This window comes from Leucoraja erinacea, chromosome 22 (genome assembly GCF_028641065.1).
Source record: "Leucoraja erinacea ecotype New England chromosome 22, Leri_hhj_1, whole genome shotgun sequence".
NCBI classification, from domain to species: Eukaryota; Metazoa; Chordata; class Chondrichthyes; order Rajiformes; family Rajidae; genus Leucoraja; species Leucoraja erinaceus.
Window position 1 is genome coordinate 25,434,433 of NC_073398.1, and position 18,867 is coordinate 25,453,299.

At 45.9% G+C, this 18,867-nt stretch overlaps 1 protein-coding gene across 1 annotated transcript; it reads left to right on the top strand.

The window, feature by feature from the left end:
• Positions 1–391: 391 nt before the first annotated feature.
• On the top strand, positions 392–14,468 carry LOC129707844 (lectin-like). The gene is made up of 5 exons (XM_055653238.1): positions 392–989; positions 5,143–5,297; positions 5,627–5,767; positions 12,899–13,007; positions 14,127–14,468. Exons 1-5 carry the CDS (start codon positions 935–937, stop codon positions 14,201–14,203), a joined length of 537 nt encoding a protein of 178 aa, XP_055509213.1. The 5' UTR covers positions 392–934; the 3' UTR covers positions 14,204–14,468.
• The last annotated feature ends 4,399 nt before the right edge of the window (positions 14,469–18,867 follow it).

Genomic DNA, 18,867 nt, shown 5'->3' on the forward strand with positions numbered 1-18,867 from the left:
GCCCGGCTCAAGCCGGCCCATGTGGACATGGACAGTCCAGTGGTGGTCGCGCAGCTCCGGATTAGAGGTCGTCCGCCGGCCGATCCCGCTGCACCAGTAGTGCTTGTTTCACCCGACCCGGTTGTCCCCGTTGCTCCGGGCCTGTTCCAGTCTCCTGGCTCTGTTTTGTCAGCCCCCGTGGTTACGCCCGTCCTGGGCCCAGTTACCACGCGCTCGAGTCGCTCTGTCCAGCTCCCTCCCAGGTTCGCTCCTTGGGTCTTGGGGGGGGGGGGGGGGGGGGGGTCTGTAATGCCGGTGGTGGCTCTGGGTAATCGATCCCTTGGGATTGGCTGAAGAAATCTGATGAGTGCTGGTGTTCTATTGGCAGTTTGTTTTTGCTGTAACTGTCCGTAACTGTCTGTAGCTGTCAGTCTAGCACCCACACTTGCAGAAGCAACATTATTTTTGGCTTATTCAACTCGGGTGACTCATTGTTTGTCTTCTAAAATAAAGAACTTTTCGTACACTCTAAAATCTCGACTCGCCAAAACATCATTGTCCTCATCGTTAATATTAATTGGACACACCTCATCAACAAATAATGGGACCACAATGTGTTCAGATACAGTGCCACATTCTACAGTCACACTTGGAGCTCACAAGACATTTCTGTGAGTTCCTCTTCATCTTATTCTAATCTGTCAGTCAGTGATTGGTCATCAGAAGTTTTACGTAGATAGCTGCAGCCAATTGAGTTTGATTCCAATGGTTCCAAAAGCCTCCAAGATGCCAGAACTACACGTATATAAGGATGCAACAGCATTGGAAACCTCATCGACACAGAGAGCTGGGAGAGAGAGAGGTGGGAACAGCAGCAGGATATGCCCACCTTCACTGTGAAACGTGACACTAATGATGAATTGTTTTCTTGGGTTTCAGATTCGAGGAAAGAAACATGATGCTGGTGTGGGTTTTGGTGCTGACCGCACTGCTTGCCAGTGATGTGGCAGGTAAGGTCCATTGATTCCAGGAGCTTTAGAAATATATTGGTGTGAGGAATGAATGCACAGGCACTGTGTTGGGACTGTGGAACATGGGAATTTGTGGTCATTGGGACTGGTCAGGATGTGGTAGGAAATGTCTCTTGTCTGGGATACTCATCTCAGAGCTGCTGAGTCGGAAGGCGAGTTGGAAACGATCCTCCACATCAGTGGACAGAGATTTCTCCATTGTGACCCTTCACAGGAAGACAGAGTTCTGTCAGGACCCCAGGGATGCAGAGGAGAAGGTTCTGCAGGCACTGATCCAATGCAACGGGTGCAGTGTACTTGCCCACTGTGAGGGTGAGGATGGAGGCTTGAGGGAGGATGGCCAGAGTGCTGGCAATGGTACAAGAGGAGTGAGTCCTGGGGGTGGGGAGTGAAAGAGACGGAGAAAGGTTGGAGTTACGAGTGATTTGATAATTAGACTGACACAACTTTCACCAACTTTCGTCCAGTGGCTCTCACACCCATACTAATGAAGTGTTTTGAGCGGCTGGTTATGCAGCATATTAAAAATTGTCTCCCTGGCGACCTAAACCCACTGCAGTTCGCTTATAGAGCCAACCGGTCCACAGAGGATGCAGTCTCCACACTCAACCTCGCACTGTCACATCTCGACTGGAAGAATACCTATGCCAGGATTCTCTTTATAGACTTCAGCTCCGCTTTTAATACAATCATCCCACAGCAGCTGGTGGAGAAGCTGAAGCTGTTAAAGGTGGATACTGGAACTTGCAACTGGGTCCTTAACGTTTTATCACAACGGTAGCAGACAGTCAGGGTGAGCAGTCGGACATCAAGAACCATCGCTGTGAGCACTGGCTCACCCCAAGGCTGTGTCCTAAGCCCCCTGCTGTTTAGTCTGCTGACACATGACTGTACTGCTAGACTCAGTAACAACTATATTAACAAGTTCGCTGATGACACAACAGTGGTAGGTCTCATCAGCGACAATAATGAGTCGGCGTATAGGATGGAGGTGGAGCTGCTCACAGAATGGTGCAGATCCCACAACCTCACTCTCAATGTGGAAAAAACTAAGGAGATGGTGATCGACTTCAGGAGGGCGGGAAAACAACATCACACTACGCTGCATATTGATGGAGCTGCTGTGGAGAGGGTCAGCAGTGTGAAGTTCCTAGGACTCCACCTGGCGGATGACCTGACCTCTACGACCAACACCACAGCAGTGGTCAAAAGAGCTCAGCAGCGGCTCCACCCTTTCCGGAGATTAAGGAAAGCAGGTCTCCCTACTGCTCATCTAAGGACCTTCTACAGGGGCATCATCGAAAGCATAATGACCTACAGCATCACTTCCTGGTTCGGGAACTGCAAGGCTTACGAACAATATCAACTCAACAGGATAGTGAAGACCGCCAGCAGGATCATTGGTGCCCCACTCCCTTTCCTGTTGGAGATCTACAAGAAGCGGAGCATCAGTAGAGCCACCTCCATCATCAAGGACCCCTACCACCCATCACATCACATCTTCTCCATTCTGCCATCTGGGAAGAGGTACAGGAGCATCAGCTGCAAAAACAGCAGGATGCTCCACAGCTTCTTCCCACAGGCAATAAGACTGATTAACGGACAGTGTCCCCTCCCCAAATATTGTTCACCAACACATTCAACCTCGTCCATACTTTGACAGTTAGGCACCTGTCAAAGTAAAGCCACTGTCGGGTGGAATGTCTGTTTTTATTCTATTGTAGATTTTTAGGCCTACTTTCTGTATTTAGACATGGTAATTCTAATTTGTTTTTAAAGCTCTATGTATTTATCCATTTTTACTAACTACACTGAATGGAAACTGATCGAGCAACGTTTTTTTGTTTCCTCTGTGTGTGCGAGTACTCAGTGAAAATGATATTAAAGAAATACTGAACTGAATACTGAACACTTAAGATGCAAAAACATTGCAGTTTCTGGAAATATGAAAAGAATACAATTTTGTTTGCTTTGGTGAGGTAACCTCATTCTGATAAACGAATGAGTTTAATTACATAGAAACATAGAAACATAGAAATTAGGTGCAGGAGTAGGCCATTCGGCCCTTCGAGCCTGCACCGCCATTCAATATGATCATGGCTGATCATCCAACTCAGTATCCCCGTACCTGCCTTCTCTCCATACCCTCTGATCCCCTTGGCCACAAGGGCCACATCTAACTCCCTCTTAAATATAGCCAATGAACTGGCCTCAACTACCCTCCGTGGCAGAGAGTTCCAGAGATTCACCACTCTCTGTGTGAAAAAAGTTCTCCTCATCTCGGTTTTAAAGGATTTCCCCCTTATCCTTAAGCTGTGACCCCTTGTCCTGGACTTCCCCAACATCGGGAACAATCTTCCTGCATCTAGCCTGTCCAACCCCTTAAGAATTTTGTAAGTTTCTGTAAGAATTAAGTATGTATTAAGTACTTTTTAAGTATTAAGTACTTATTAATGTATTAAGTATTAAGTATAAGTATTACAGTCTGTTTAATGTTATTTGTCTGCAACTCCACAGTAACCTGCAGATTAACTTTCAGTCTTGCATGTGCAAGGCCATCCATGTTTTATTTGATCCCAAAAGTTTCCAATCTCTTTCCATTTAAAAAATATTCTCCTTTTCTCATTTTTATTACAAAGTTGATGATGTCACATTTTTTAATTTTTATTCCATCTGCACATTCATTCAGTCTCAATCCTCATGAGGTCTCTTTGCATCTTCCTCACAACTCTCTCTGCCACCAGCTTGGCGTCAGCAGCAGTCTAGATGTACGTCATCTAAATCACTGACCCCTGCGACACACTCCAGTGTATCCGGTATCTTCATGGTCCCCACTCACCTTGGGACGTAAGTGTTCAGTTCCTGAGGATTTACTGCCATTCAGCACCATTATAATTCCAATAGTTGTGTTTAGCTGATGCTCATTTCTTTCACCTTCTCCTTCCTTCGGCATCTATAGGCCTCTCCGTTTATTTGACTTTTTCTTTTTTTCCAGGAAGACTGACAAAGTTGTTTAATTTCACTGTAATTTGCTTATTCCCTAATATAAAATTACCTCCCTCACGCTGCAAGGGATGTGCAGCCATCTTTTCCCTTTTTACTCTCTGCAATACATGATGATAAATTTTCCCTAAAAGCCCATTTACCACAACATTTTCAATTAACCCTTTCTCATTGAGCAATACTGAAGCATTTTTGGTTTCTCAAAGCCATCAGCTATACCCTCAGTGCATACATTCTCTACGTATTTACTGTTATTTTATTTTGTCCGATCTGTATATAATCACAGGCCCTCATGGTTCCGCTGTGTTTCCATTGGATGAACTAAGATAATTTCACTGCTCAGACTTTATCGCATCATTTACTGTCCTGGCCACCCCTCTCTTTTTTCATTTTTCCTATCCCCATGCCTGTTTAACAAATTCATCACTTTGCAACCACATGAAACCCATTTACTTGTGATGCAAATTTGTCTGAGGAAGGTAGACTGCGGGAGGGGATCAGGAGGAGGGGAGATGAGGAAAGAAGACTGTACAAGATGTTATGTCAGTGCACACAATGAGTGTATCAGTAGGTGGTCAAAGTGATTTTAATTCCATGTGGTGCGTATGTGTGTACATGTGGCCCGTGACCAGTGATAGGGTCATGAGGGTAAAAAACTAATTTTACTCAAGAGACAGAATTCTAGTTGAACAGAGAAACGTTAATGAACAACAACACAGCTCTGTGAAAGTTGTGCCACAGGTGGTGAAGAAGGTGTTTGCCACGCTTGCCCTCATCGAAGATTGAACGTGTTGGGATCCATGTTACAGCTGTCTAAGGTGTTGGTGAGACCCCATCAGGAAATTGTGCTACCAGGTCTGGCGGGCTTGAGTTATAAGGGAGGGGTTTATAAATTGATGAGGTGCAACATAGATATCACGGTGCAGGGGAGAAAAAACTGGAGGGCATGTTATTCACAATGAGGGTGCCAGAGGAAGTGGTACAGGCACAATGTTTTAAAGACACTGCGACAGGTTCATGGATAGGAAAGGATGAGAGGATAAGGGCCAAATGCAGACAAATGGGACTCGCTGAGGAAAGCCCTTTGGTTGGTGAGTTGGTTTAAATCTGAATTCTCTTTAACTGACAGAGACAACAGATTCCTTGGGATCGGAGAAGACTCAGAATCACCTTGAAAAACGAGACATAGTCAAAGGACCGTGTGATGAAGACTGGTTTCATTATCCTACCTTAAATTCCTGTTACCGTAGGTTTAGTGACAAAAAGACATGGTCAGATGCTAAGGTAAGTCCCTGAAACTAGTGGTTGCTCTGGGAGGCCTGGGGAACATTGCTCTCTGCTGGTTCATACCCATGAACTCACAGCACATCCTCTCGTTGAATTGCTTGCGATGAGTCCCTGTGTTCCTGGGTGCGCTTCACTGCAGCCGTGGGCTCTGGTTTCTATCGCTCGGATCAATGGGTGAAATAGTGGGAATTTTGGGGGAAACTCCACATCCAGGGAATAATGTTCCCCAATTTTCAACGTCACTTCGGACGATTTATTTGGAGGCTTGAGAGTGGATGAAACACACAGATACACTGCAACAGATAAACTATTTTGTTTGTTTACAGGTGTTCTGCAATCACCAACCACATTCCGGACATCTGGCCACTATAACCTCGAGTGATCACAACATATTCATTAACAACGTGATTTATGCAGTGAACAACAAGAAACCAAGTACTTGGATTGGCCTAAACGACAGATGCGAGGTAAAGTTAATGATGACACGTTGGCTTACAGGTCGTCACCACACTGGCCAGACCTGCATTTGTTGTCCTTCCCTGATCATCCACTGCCCTTTTTCAGAGGGCAGGTTACAGTCAACACATTGATGGATCTCTGGTGTCACAGTAGTTCAGAGATAGAGTTACACATGACGCCCTGCAGAGTAACAGGGCACGGCAGTGTAATGGTTAAGTTACTCTGTGATATCCCGGTGATCCAGGCACATGAGTTTGAATCCCATCCCAGACACCGGGGAATTTGGATCCAAGTAAATAAACTGCAATCACTCTGGAGTAACAAGTTACCATCAGTAATGGGGACTGAAACTACTGGACTGCTATAAAAACTCATCTGGTTCACTGTTGTTCTTCAGGGTTAGAATCTGCCCTCCTTCCCCAGTCTGGCCTCACCACGACTCCAGAGATCCATCAATGTGTTGACTCTTACCTGCCGTCTGAAATGGTCAGAGGATGATCAGGGAAGGACAATAAATGCAGGTCCAGCCACTGTCACCACGTCCTGTGAACAAATAAAATCCCACATTGTTGTGAGATAAAGAAACTTTCACTACTTGTAATTAACTTAACTTTATTTAAGCTTTAAGCAACTTATTTCTGCAATACACAAACTCAGAAACATCTGGCAAACATGGCTGATTCTGCAGGCTTTTCCCCGCCCGAAATACTTTGCACATGCGCACACTCCCGAAATGTCCTGCGCATGCGCACTCCGGAAATGTCCCGCACATGTACACACTCTAGAAATGCCCTGCGCATGCGCACACACTAGAAGAGCTCCGCACATGCGCACATGCGCCCACTTCACACTTGTTCATGTGTTTCTGCTCCACATGAGCCTCCTCTCACCCTCCTTCATCTCACACCATCACTGGGACTTTCCTTTCCCCTCGTCAGCTCATGGAATCAGCATTATAAAGGGGTCAATACTGTATCAATGTATAAATATAAAATACGCACTGACACAACACGAGAAAATGGCAGCAGGAGTAGGCCACTGGGCCCCTCAAGGCTGCCCCGCCCTTCAATTCAAATACAATGGACAATAGACAATAGGTGCAGAAGGAGGCCATTCCGCCCCTTGAGCCAGCACCGCCATTCAATGTGATCATGGCTGATCATCCATAATCAATACTCCATTCCTGCCTTCTCCCTATATCCCTTAACTCCGCTATCTCTAAAAGCTCTATCTAACTCTCTATTGAAAGCATCCAGAGAACCAGCCTCCACCGCCCTCTGAGGCAGAGAATTCCACTCACTCACAACTCTCTGTGCGAAAATCTTTTTCCTCATCTCCGTTCTAAATGGCTTACCACTTATTCTTAAACTATGCTCCCTGATTCTGGACTCCCCCAACATTGGGAACATGTTTCCTGCTTCTAGCTTGTCCAAACCCTCAATAATCCTATATGTTTCAATAAGATATCCTCTCATCTTTCTAAATTCCAGAGTATACAAGCCCAACCGCTCCAATCTATCAACATATGACAGTCCCGCCATCCCGAGAATTAACCTTGTGAACCTACGCTGCACTCCCTCAATAGCAAGAATGTCCTTCCTCAAGTTTGGAGACCAAAACTGCACACAATACTCCAGGTATGGTCTCACTAGGGCCCTGTACAACTACAGGATGACCTATTTGCTCCTATACTCAACTCTTCTTGTTATGAAGGCCAACATGCCATTTGCTTTCTTCACTGCCTGCTGTACCTGCATGCTTACTTTCAGTGACTGATGAACAAGGACCCCCCGATCCAGTTGTACTTCCCCTTTTCCCAACATGATAACATTTAGATAATGATATGACCATGCCTGATCAGTGCCGGCCTCAACATTTCCCTTCATTCTGCCCTATCCTCTCTGCATTCAGGTTCTGGTTAATCCTTCTACTGAAACTGAATTAGTTTTGTTCCCGAAATGTGGAAAGGACACGGGGCAAGGCTCATGTGCAGAGTGATGTCACCGAGCAGCTGTGGAGGAATCTGACAATGAGAATTTAGAGATTTGGGGATATGAAATTGAAATAAATCACATGGGTTCTCTAAAGCCCAATTCGCTGGAAGTTTTCAAAAGAGAGTTAGATAGCTCTTGGTGTTAAAGGAATCAAGGGATATGGGGAAAAAGCAGGAATGGGGTATTGATTTTACTTCGGAGTCACGTGAGTGACTACGTGAAGAGCCCGCCTCAGCACGCATGTGCGGCATTACGTTTCAGCAGGACAGTGGAGGCAGGAGTCAGGGCTCCCGCTACAACCTGAAAAACGAAGCTTTAGGTAAGTACTTACCTTTATTCTAACAGCCCCTCGCGTCTGCTTGTTCCCCGTAGGGCATGCAAGCGGCCCCCTTGGACTCCGGGGAAGGAGTGTTCCGTTCGCGGAAGGGGGGGGGGGGGAAAGACGCCACCAGGACCGCACACACGGCGGACCACGGACTGGGAGCTGTGCCGGTGCCGGTACCACTCCACACAGGGGTGACAACGGAGAGAGGACGGCGCTTGCATTCGTTCCTCTCAGGAGGTTTTCCTCAGTCCTCGCTCGCCTCTCGAGTAGCTGGCCAGGTGAAGGCAGGCAGGCGGGCGGGCGGAGGCTTCCGGCCATCGGAGCCGATGAAGGGGCGGACCCACTACCGCAGTGTTGGCGTGGAGTGCGCTGCACTCTGACAGCAGCCCGAGTGCATGAGAGAGAGAGAGCGTCTGAGACACCTTCATCCAGAGACCGTTCCATCGTGGGGGCAGCATCACCACGGTAGGACCGCTAACCAGCGCTCCGCTCCCGACACTGCGCCAAGCCCAGCCGTCAGCGCCTCAGCAGCGGGCTGGGAAGAACGCCACAGAGGCGTCGGGCCGGTGGTTCCGACTCATAGGACGGGACGTTTTTCCACCCCAGGTGGAAAGACAGCCACCAGCACCTGCCCGCTCGACACGGAGGAGCGTCTTCATTACGGGGACGGGCGGTAGGACCGCTTACCGGGCGGTCCGCTACCCTGACACCGCGACCGAGCCCAGCCCCGCTAGCGCCTGAGCAGCGGGCGAGATGTACTTGCAAGAACAGGCCGGTGGTTCCGACATCGGACGGGGACGTCTCTCCACCCAGGAGGGGGAGAGACAGCCGCCTGAGCTGCAGGAGCGGCTCTTGGGCATTGGATAACAGAGGTGAGTTGCAGTTGTGTTTTGCAGGCTTTCAGAAAACATGTCACAACGCAGAAAACTCTCAAAGAGAAACTGCCCCGCTCCAACTCTACCAGCGGGGCAGCAACCGGCAGCAGCGTCGCTCTCAGAGCGGTTCGCTATCCCCGAGACCGAGCCAAGCCCAGTCTCGCCAGAGCCTGCACGGCGGACTGGGAAAGCGGCCAGGAAGACCAATCGGCCGGTCGTCTCCGATTCGTCGGAGGGGGACATGTCTCCACCAAAGCAGAAGAGAGACAGCCGCCTGAGCTGCATTTAGCAGCTCCTGGAGGAGATGGTCCACCGGGAACAGCAGCGCTCCCGGGGACAAAGGACAGGTACCTCCTCCACAGTGTCTTGTGCACTGCCCTTTGCTCCCTCATACCAGGAGGCTAGCATTGGTGACCAGGGCAGGGCTGGTCTGGAACAGGGGCAGGCGGACGAAATCGGGAGTATGCATGAGGTGCAGGAACAGGAACAGCTGTTGGGTGTGGTGGACCGCTTCGTAGCAACCCCACGGGCTGGAGCACCGCTGGAGCCAAAAATGGCAGCCAGTATTAACCACCTATCCAATAAACCTCTACTGGAAAAGGTGCTCACCGAGGTGCTGGAAGAACATACAGCACCAGAGAACTGTGAGGCCCTTAAGGGAAAAAGCCTCAACAGCCAAATCTGGGGAAATGTGGGGGCCCTATTCGGGCACAAGAACTCAAGCTACAGCGGATCCTAAGGCTCCTGACGTCAGCTATCACAGCCTTTGCTCGTTCTGTGGAGACAACGGAGATGAATACATGCCAGCAGGATGTGCTGGCATTAATGTGTACCACACAATTCGAACTCAACAATCTCCGGAGGGAAAATATAAGACCTGCCCTCAATCCCAAATTTGCTGGCTTGTGCAAAGCCCCAGCTGTGGAGGCTGACTCACTGCTGTTTGGGAAAGATCTGAACAAAAGCTGAAGGAGATGGAAGACGCATCAAAAACCTTCGGCCTCATGAGGGCAGGCCCCGGGACGAGCAAACCACGACCTCCGATACCCAAGCGGCAGCACCCCACGGCATCCACCAGTCGACGTCTAGAATATGGGACTGGTGAACGCTTGGGGCCGCATTACGCCAAAGATCTTTTTTAGATCAGGGCCCGCCGCGGACCCCCTGGAAAATGCGCCTCCCCCCAACATCGCCAGCACGTCGTCAGTACAAAGCACTCAGAAAACAGAAAAGACAAAACCGCCAATAACCATGGAGGTAGGTGGGTCTGGTTCCTACCAGCATATAGAGCTCTTTCTTGGACTATCTTGGGCTGCATAATTAATTCAGTCTACGTGACTATAATGTTGCCAAGAAACAACATAGTTGAATTGGCACAAACATGCAACAAATTAATGGTCAACAAACTACCAACTACTCGACAAGTAACAGAGTAATTGGGAAAATGGTAGCATTTCTGTCTACATAATTCAGACCTTAGTATCAAAAACGACATACAGGTTGTCATTGAGCGTCTCATGAAGTTACCCACTGAAGTAATATCAGAAAGACAGTGGTGGGGTTACCACTTATACTGGGCATTAATTATCTAAAAATGTTTGGGTGAATTTTATGGATTTAAAGCACTTGCATGTATGGTTATAAACAGACTATACTACGGTGGTGGCCTACATTAACCATATGGGCGGCATAAAGTCGGTATCATGCGACAAGTTGGTCAACACAATTTGGCAATGGTGTGTCCAAAGATGTATTTGACTATCAGCAACTTACCTGCCAGGTAAGCTAAATACAGTGACAGACACCAGGTCACATAAATTGAATGACAACATCGATTAGATGTTTTTTATAAAAAAGTTTCAATAAAACTATCAAGCTATATGACACGCCAGATAACGATTATTTGCATCAACACTAAATCACCAGGTGTTTGGGTGATGACCTATGTATGTCGCGTGGGAACCAGACCCTGAGGCAGCAAATGCGTTCGCGCTGGATTGGTGAAATTATTTCTATGTATTTCTTCCCTTCTGCCTCATCAGTCGGGGACTACGCACAGTACAAAAGGACTCTGCTTCAGGTATTTTGATAGTACCCGACTGAACTACGCAGCCATGGTTTCCCAATACTCCATGACATGGTTGTTGAAACTTTGATGGTATTCCCCAGTGACCCAGAATTATTAACACCCGGAGTCGGGCACAAGTCATCCGTGCCATGGGAAATTCAAGCTCCTGGGTTGCAGATTCTGCACAAACCACTTCTGGGACTGGGATTATTATAACGAACCGTCGACACCATGTCAGCATCCCTCTGAACATCCACTGGACTACAGCACTTGTCCAGCATCAAGAGAAGTACTGCATGGATACAGGGATAACCTACTCAACCGATACAGTTACTACGTACTGGAATTCCTGGTGAACCTTCACCATGATGAAGGATTCGGCTACAGTACCATCAACACAGCTAGAATTGCCCTGCCTGTCTTTTCAAAACAGCTACAGGACAACAGGCCATGGGGTCACACTGGCTGGTGGTAAATCTATGAAGGGTATTACAACTCTAAACCCCTAGACCAGGTACACCCATATATGGGATGTCACAGTGGTACTGCCATACCTCAGGGGATGCCCACCAGCCAGATCCCTCAACCTGAACCATCTATGCTCTAAACACATATGTTGAGGGCACTTGGAGCGGCACAGAGGGTCCAGTCACTACTCCTATTGCAACTGGACACCATGCTCACAGCTCCAGACCAGATCTCTATCATTGTCCAGGGAATGGTAAAACCAGACCAGGTACACCTAATCCAGTCATAGAATCCGGGCTTACCTGCCAGAAAACACGGTAATGTGCCATGACCCTATTACCCTACATAGACACAACCTAAATATTCGAGGGAGATGAAAAGCCTTGTGGGTTAGTCACAAAAAACCTTGTGGTCGGGTAACGAGCCATTTCGGGATGGCTCAAGCAGGTACTAAAGCTGCTGGGATAAAACTAACATGTACAAAGTTTCATTCCACAGGACAAGCTTCCACGTCAACGGCAAAAAGAATGGACGTGCCTATAAACCACATCCTGGCTACAGCAGAATGGTGGGGGTAAAACGTTCAGAGAAAAAATTTATTATAAGCTGTTGACAAAACCTGTTTTTATTTGCAGGAAAGATTGCAGTCTGCAAATATTTTAGCCCAGGGGAGCATTTTAAATTTCTTCATTGTTATTGTAAAAATACCATTGTGTTTTTCTATAAACAGATTCATTGGTTGATTACGATAACACACTTCCTCCCTCAAAGACTTTGGCGGTGGTGTAGTAATAGCTGTTACACGGTTTGAAATCACAGAGCTTTGAAATCTTCACGTAGTCACTCACGTGACTCCGAAGTAAAATAGTAAGATTAAACGAGAACTTACCAGTTTGAAGTTTGATCTGTATTTTATGAGGAGTTACGATGAGGGATTACGTGCCCTCCGCTCCCACCCTCATTATATGGATCAAACTGATAGATTGATGTCTCTTTTTTCTTTACTATGTTACTTCAAATACTTGTGTCTATCTGTGATTCCACACCGCTGCTTTGAAGTATGCCGCACATGTGTGCTGAGGCGGGCTCTTCACGTAATCCCTCATCGTAACTCCTCATAAAATACAGATCAAACTTCAAACTGGTAAGTTCTCGTTTAATCTTACTATTTTAGATGATCAACCATGATCATATTGAATGGCAGTGCTGGTTTGAAGGGCCGAATGGCCTATTCATACACCTATTTTTCTATGTTTCTATTTTTCGAAACCTGAAGAAAAGACAGTATAAGGGAAATCCATACAATTTAATTATCAGGGTCCTATAAACGCTTAACGGCTCCTCCCTGTACTGTTAAGTGGCAGCTTACTCAGCATCCAACAGGAATGACCATTGATTTATACACACAGGAAAGGAATTTCACATGGACTGATGGATCTGCATCAAGTTACCGACACTGGCTTTTGGGTGAACCTAATGATATTAACAGCGAAGATTGCGTGGTAATTAACTTTAGAGGTAAGTGTCACAGTGGGAGTAATGTTATTTTGTTGGAAGTTCATTTGAGACACAGTATAGAACAGGAGGTTACCTGAAAAGACCTGCTGTTACACAGAGGGAGTGAACCAACCCCATGGGTAGGATGATGCTCTGGAGAACTGGACTGACTGCCCAGCAGTGATAGGAGGATATATGGGATGTAATGCAGGAGTCAGGGGAACAGACACTGAGTGTAACTGTGCAGGAGGAATGTACAAGGGGGTAACAATGGAGTTAGAGGAAGGTACAGTGTGACACGGCACATAAAGAAAGAACTGAATACAGACAGGAAAGTGAAAGGAATGTCCTGAGATTCATTTCAAAATGAATTAAATGCAGAAACATAATGACCAACCTCTATATATTCTGGTTTGGAATGGACATGCTGTACTGTGAACCGTTCCATGTCACTATTTGACAAAAGACTGACAGGCAGTGGAGCAGTGAACTGATCACAAAACAGAACGGCAGAGAAGATCCACCAGGCTGAGGCTTGTTCTCCACAAGAGAGAAGATTAAGGGGTGACCAACCTGGGGCTGATCTCACTGTGAAGGATTTGTCGAGAGATGTTTCCTCAAGTGTGAAACCAGATTTACTGGTCATAAATATAAAATAACCACTGATAAATCAAAGCGAGAAGAGGGAAAATCTTCTTGACATGGGCGTGGGGGGCAGGTGGAGCTCAGTAGCACGTAATGGAGGCAGAGAGCACAGATGTACTTAAGGCAGAGGTAGATGGAGAAAGGACCAGACGGATGCGTTGATGGGGTCGGATGAAGGGAGGGGGAAGGCTGGTGTGGAGCAGCAACAGTAGCGCGGATCCATGGGCCGAGTGGACTGTTTCTGTGCTCCACGTGTAAGGGAACAACCTAATTCTACAAACACTGGGTGTAACGCTACAGATATTGGAATGTGCACTGGAGTCAAATCCCCAGATTTAGACATGACATCGATTTCAGAAGTTCCAGCTCCAGAGATTCCTGATCTGTCTCAAATAGATGAAACATTTTGACCAAACGGAAAACAGAAAATGCAAAACCTGCAGCATTTTATTTGTGGATTAACAGAAAAATGCTTTTCTCTTTTCATGTTTCTAGAAGTGGGAGTCTGGAATGATATTTCCTGTGTGTTAAAACATGATTTTGTTTGTTCCTACAAACTGGACTGTAATTAGAAGACTCCAGTATCGTCCACACATCCTTTCCAGCATTGGATCCAGTGCTTTGATTTCTTTGTAGCCGCTCTCACTGTCAGTGCTGACTGTACTCACTGAGCTTCTCAGCCAATAATAAAGAGAACTGCAACATGAGCTGTGTGTTTGGTGCTGTGTGAGTCCAGTTTCTCACAGCCTTCTTGTCCCACTGTTGCTTCCTCCCCACCTCTGCACTCAGTGCTGCGCTGAGGAGTTAGTGGAATAGTTGCAGGGAGAGAGCTTTCACAGTCCTGTGGGTGGGCTGCAGAAGATGAACTGAGCCCAGAAATCTTCTGGATGGGCAAACAAATGCTGACTCAACCTACAAAGTTCAAGTACCTTGTATGAATAAAAGAAAATGATTGTTCCCGAAACATGGAGTCCAAATCTGTCCACGAACTTCAGGTACACATTGACCAGCACCCTGATGAAGTGCAACACGTCCCCACATACACCACCCCTCCCCCCCCCCCCCCCCCCCCCCCCCCCCCATAAAGTCCAACATCTCTACAACCATTTTGGCGGGCAATTCATTCTTTATATTTAAATTTTCTTTGTGCAATAGTTACTCATCAGATTCCAATTAAATCTTTCCCCTCTCACCTCTCGTTAAGGTCTTGATTTCCCTATCCTGGGAAATAGATTGTGTACATTCACCCTTTATTATTTTACACATCATCAGTAAGATCATACCTCAATCTTCTTTTCTCTCAGGAAAAAGCCATGGACTGCCCAAACATTTTCCCTTTAAACTCGATCCCTCCGGTTCTGGCACCATCTTCATAAATCCATGTCACAAACCAACATGCCACAGCTGGTTTTCCAAAGTATTTGCTTCCTCCCCACCTCTGCACTCAGTGCTCCGCTGAGGAGAAGGCGGCACAGACTTTACACAATGAACTCTTGTCCTTCGGCCGCACCTGGTGTGTTGGGTCCCGGACACCGCACCTGGGAGGGAAATAAAGGCTGTGGAGAGGATACATGGGAGGTTAGTGGAATAGTTGCAGGGAGAGAGCTTTCACAGTCCTGTGGGTGAGCTGCAGAAGAAGAACTAGGACCAGAGATCTTTTGGTTTGGCAACTAATTTCTGGCTCAACCTGCAAAGTCCACGTACCTTGTATGAATAAAGGAAAATTATCTTTTCCAAAAGACAAATTAAAATCTGACTACGGACTTTAGGTTCACATTGTAGGTATGTTACAAAACCTACCTGAATCGTCATTGGGAATCTGCCCACAGCCATGTCCGCGATTTTGGCGCTGTTTGGATGGGGCGGGTTTAAAACGCGATTTTTACTAGGCTGTTCTAATCGCAGATGTTCAGCCTAGTAAATCATTAACGAAAAATCGCTGCAAGACCCGGTCGCAAAAGGTATTATTAGTTTTATAGGCCTCGATAATATAGTTATAATAGTTTTAAAATTACTCACTCATTCCGCAACCTCTCGCAGCCCCAGGGTTTTATAAAACAAACAATTAAAGGTATGTACCTTATTTTTACATTAAATGGGGCATATATATAACCCTGTATATCAAGTTATCTATAGCGAGTAGTTCATTTTGGGCTTTTTATATCCCGCAGTATTTTTCTCGGCATTTGAGGGCACTAATCCAGCGCGATTCGAACGTTTTAAACCAGCGCGTTCACATGAACCCACTAGAAAGCCGATTTAAATGGGCATTTATTTACGGCAATTGAACACTAAATTCCTTCCATTTGGCCTATAAATTAATGTAAATTAGATATAAAAATCATGTTATATTGTGAATTATTTGTGAATAATCTTTGGACACTTAGGCTATTTAAAAATGTTAATCTTTCCTTAAGAAATGGGCTTTTGACTATCCAAGATCACAGCTTTTTTGTAATGTCCATTGAAAATCAATAGGGAACAAGATGCTAATTTCCGAGTATGAAAATGGCCATAACTTTTTTAATACTTGAGATATGAAAGTGAATTTGGTGTCAAATTAAACTTATTGTTATGCTTTATCTGGTGGGATAAATTGCAGACTTGATTTTTAAAATCTCAAAATTTTGTAACATTGCTACACATTGGCCAGCACCCTGATGAAGTTTAATTGTCTACACACACACCACCACCCTCACAATAAAGGCCAATATCTCATCAGCTTCCTAATTGCTTTCTGTACCAGCATGTTATTCTGTGGTTCGTGTCCGTCACTCTCTAATCTCATAGTTACACAACATTCAGTTCTCTCACTCTGCTTAAGTGAGATTTTACTTTTAATTCTTCCTTCCAAATAAAGAGTTAAGTCAAGAGTCATAATTGCTTTATGAACCGACAACAGAACAATGAAATTCTTACTTCCAGCAGCATAACAAGGCTGTAACACAAGACATATAACCAGTTTAGTTTACACAGAAGCAGGCCCTCCGGCCCACCAAGTCCGCAACGAGCAGTGATCCCTGCACATTAACAGTATCCTACATACAGTAAGGTCAATTTACATTTCTACCAAGTTAACTTACATGTCTTTGGGTGTTGGAGGAAACCAAATCCCTCGGCGAAAACCAAACAGTCATTTGGAGGACGTGCAAACTCTGTACAGACAAGCACCTGTAGTTGGGATCGAACCTGGGTCACTGGCACTGCAAGCACTGTAAGGCAGCAACTCTACCGCTGCACCACCGTGCTGCCCTGCGCCTAATGTGCACATGTCGATGCTTAAGAGTGTATTTGTCACTATACTGATCCTCCTCAATGATGTGCTCCTCAACTTGCCAGCCCACTTATCTATATGTCATCAACAAATTTGTCTCAAGTCTCTCAATTCAGATCTTTCATCCCAGTCAGAACTGTACATTATGAATAGTTGAGTCCCAGCATTGGTCCCTGTGGCATTGCACAAATAACTACTGTAAATGTAATTCCAAAATGGTTCCATTTATCCCAACTCCCTTTTCCGTCAGTTAGCCATTTCTTTCCCCTTGCCAACACATTCTCTTCGGCCCTTTGCACTCTTAATCAGCCCCATTCTGTGTGATTAATGGTACCTCACTGTTCATCTGCCAAGGAGTTCTCATCTGGACAGTGTCAGTCTCAGTCCTGGAGGACACTGACACACTCTTCATCCAGAAAATTCCAGTAGTGATTCAGCTGGAACATGTCCTCTGGTGTAGTGAGGGATACACCAGAAGTTGTGGCTCTCATGTGTTAAACATAAAGTAGGGTGAGTGTGTATCTGCCCACACTGGGCCTTTCCTGGACGTGCTGTCCAACCAAAGAAGCGGGTAGTGCAGGAGGAGGTCAGTCACCCCTCTGTACCTGTGCCAGCCCTTGAGAACAATCCAAGAGTAATCCCCCTGCCCTGCACTGTGTAGAACCACAGTTGGTGCACTGGCGGCTGCACTGAAATGTTCCAGCTCTCAGTCTGAGGAGGTTGAGTCTCTGACACATCACCAGTGCCATGTGTTTAACCCCTGAAGCATTTAATGTGGGAGTAAGGACCTTTGTGAATGTTTGGAGTCACATCGTGGTCAGAGCAGCGATGACCTGCAGGTTCCATCCAAAGGAGCTTCACTGAAGAGTTGTGTTTTTACAACATTCCAACAGCTTCATTGACTGAGATGCTCCCACAATATAACAATGACAGTCTGTACAGTCCTCTGAGGTAGAATATTCCCAATCCGCTCCACCAGAACATATCTCTGCTAAGTCAAAAATGATGACCCCACCCCAGTTCTAGATTTACCAGAATGAGGAACAGCCTCTCATTATCCACCCCTCAATCCCTTCTTTCAATCATTTGCTCTGTTTCACTGAGTTTAGTCCTATTTCCTCATTCCCTCTTCAATAAACACATCCCGCATTCCAAACATCGAACCGGCGATTCGATGCTGCAGTGACTCCAAGGCAAGTATCCCCTGCCTTAGGAACAGAGGCCAAACAGTGCCCTGAACTGCAAAAGTGGTCTCACTGAAACATTGTGGAATTTCAATGAGATGTCTTTGCTTTTCTTCCCCTAGTCCTCTTAAAATTACAGATATCATGCTATTTGACTTTATCATTGGTTGATTCAGCTACAGATCATCTTTCTAAACCAACACGCCTGCACCTCTCCACACACCAACATTTATTGTTTCTAACCACATAAAAAGTTTTGTTTTGCTATTTCTCCCAACTCATTACAATATATTCAGCCCAACTCATCGATGCCAACCAAGTGTCTGCTTAAGTTAGATCGATTTGTCTGAGTTTGCCTCATATCCCACTTAAGGTTTCCGATCCAAATGTCTTTTGAATTTGTTCTTGTATCTGCCACAACCATTTTTGCTGGCAATTCATTCTTTATATTTAAATTCTCTTTCATCCGATTTCAATTAAATCTTTCCCCTCTCACCTCTCTCAATGCCGTTAGGTCTTGATTTCCCTACCGTGGGAAATAGATTGTGTGCATTTACCCTATTAATGCCCTTTATTATTTTACACATCATTAGTAAGATTATACTTCAATCTTCTTTTCTCTCAGGAAAAAAAGCCATAGACTGCCAAAACATTTTTCCCTTTAAACTCAATCCCTCCGGTTCAGGCAACATCCTCATAAATCCATGCGATAAACAAACATATCACAGCTGGTTTTCTTACTAGGTTCCAGTACCTCGGCTTATCTTTGGAGCCTTTC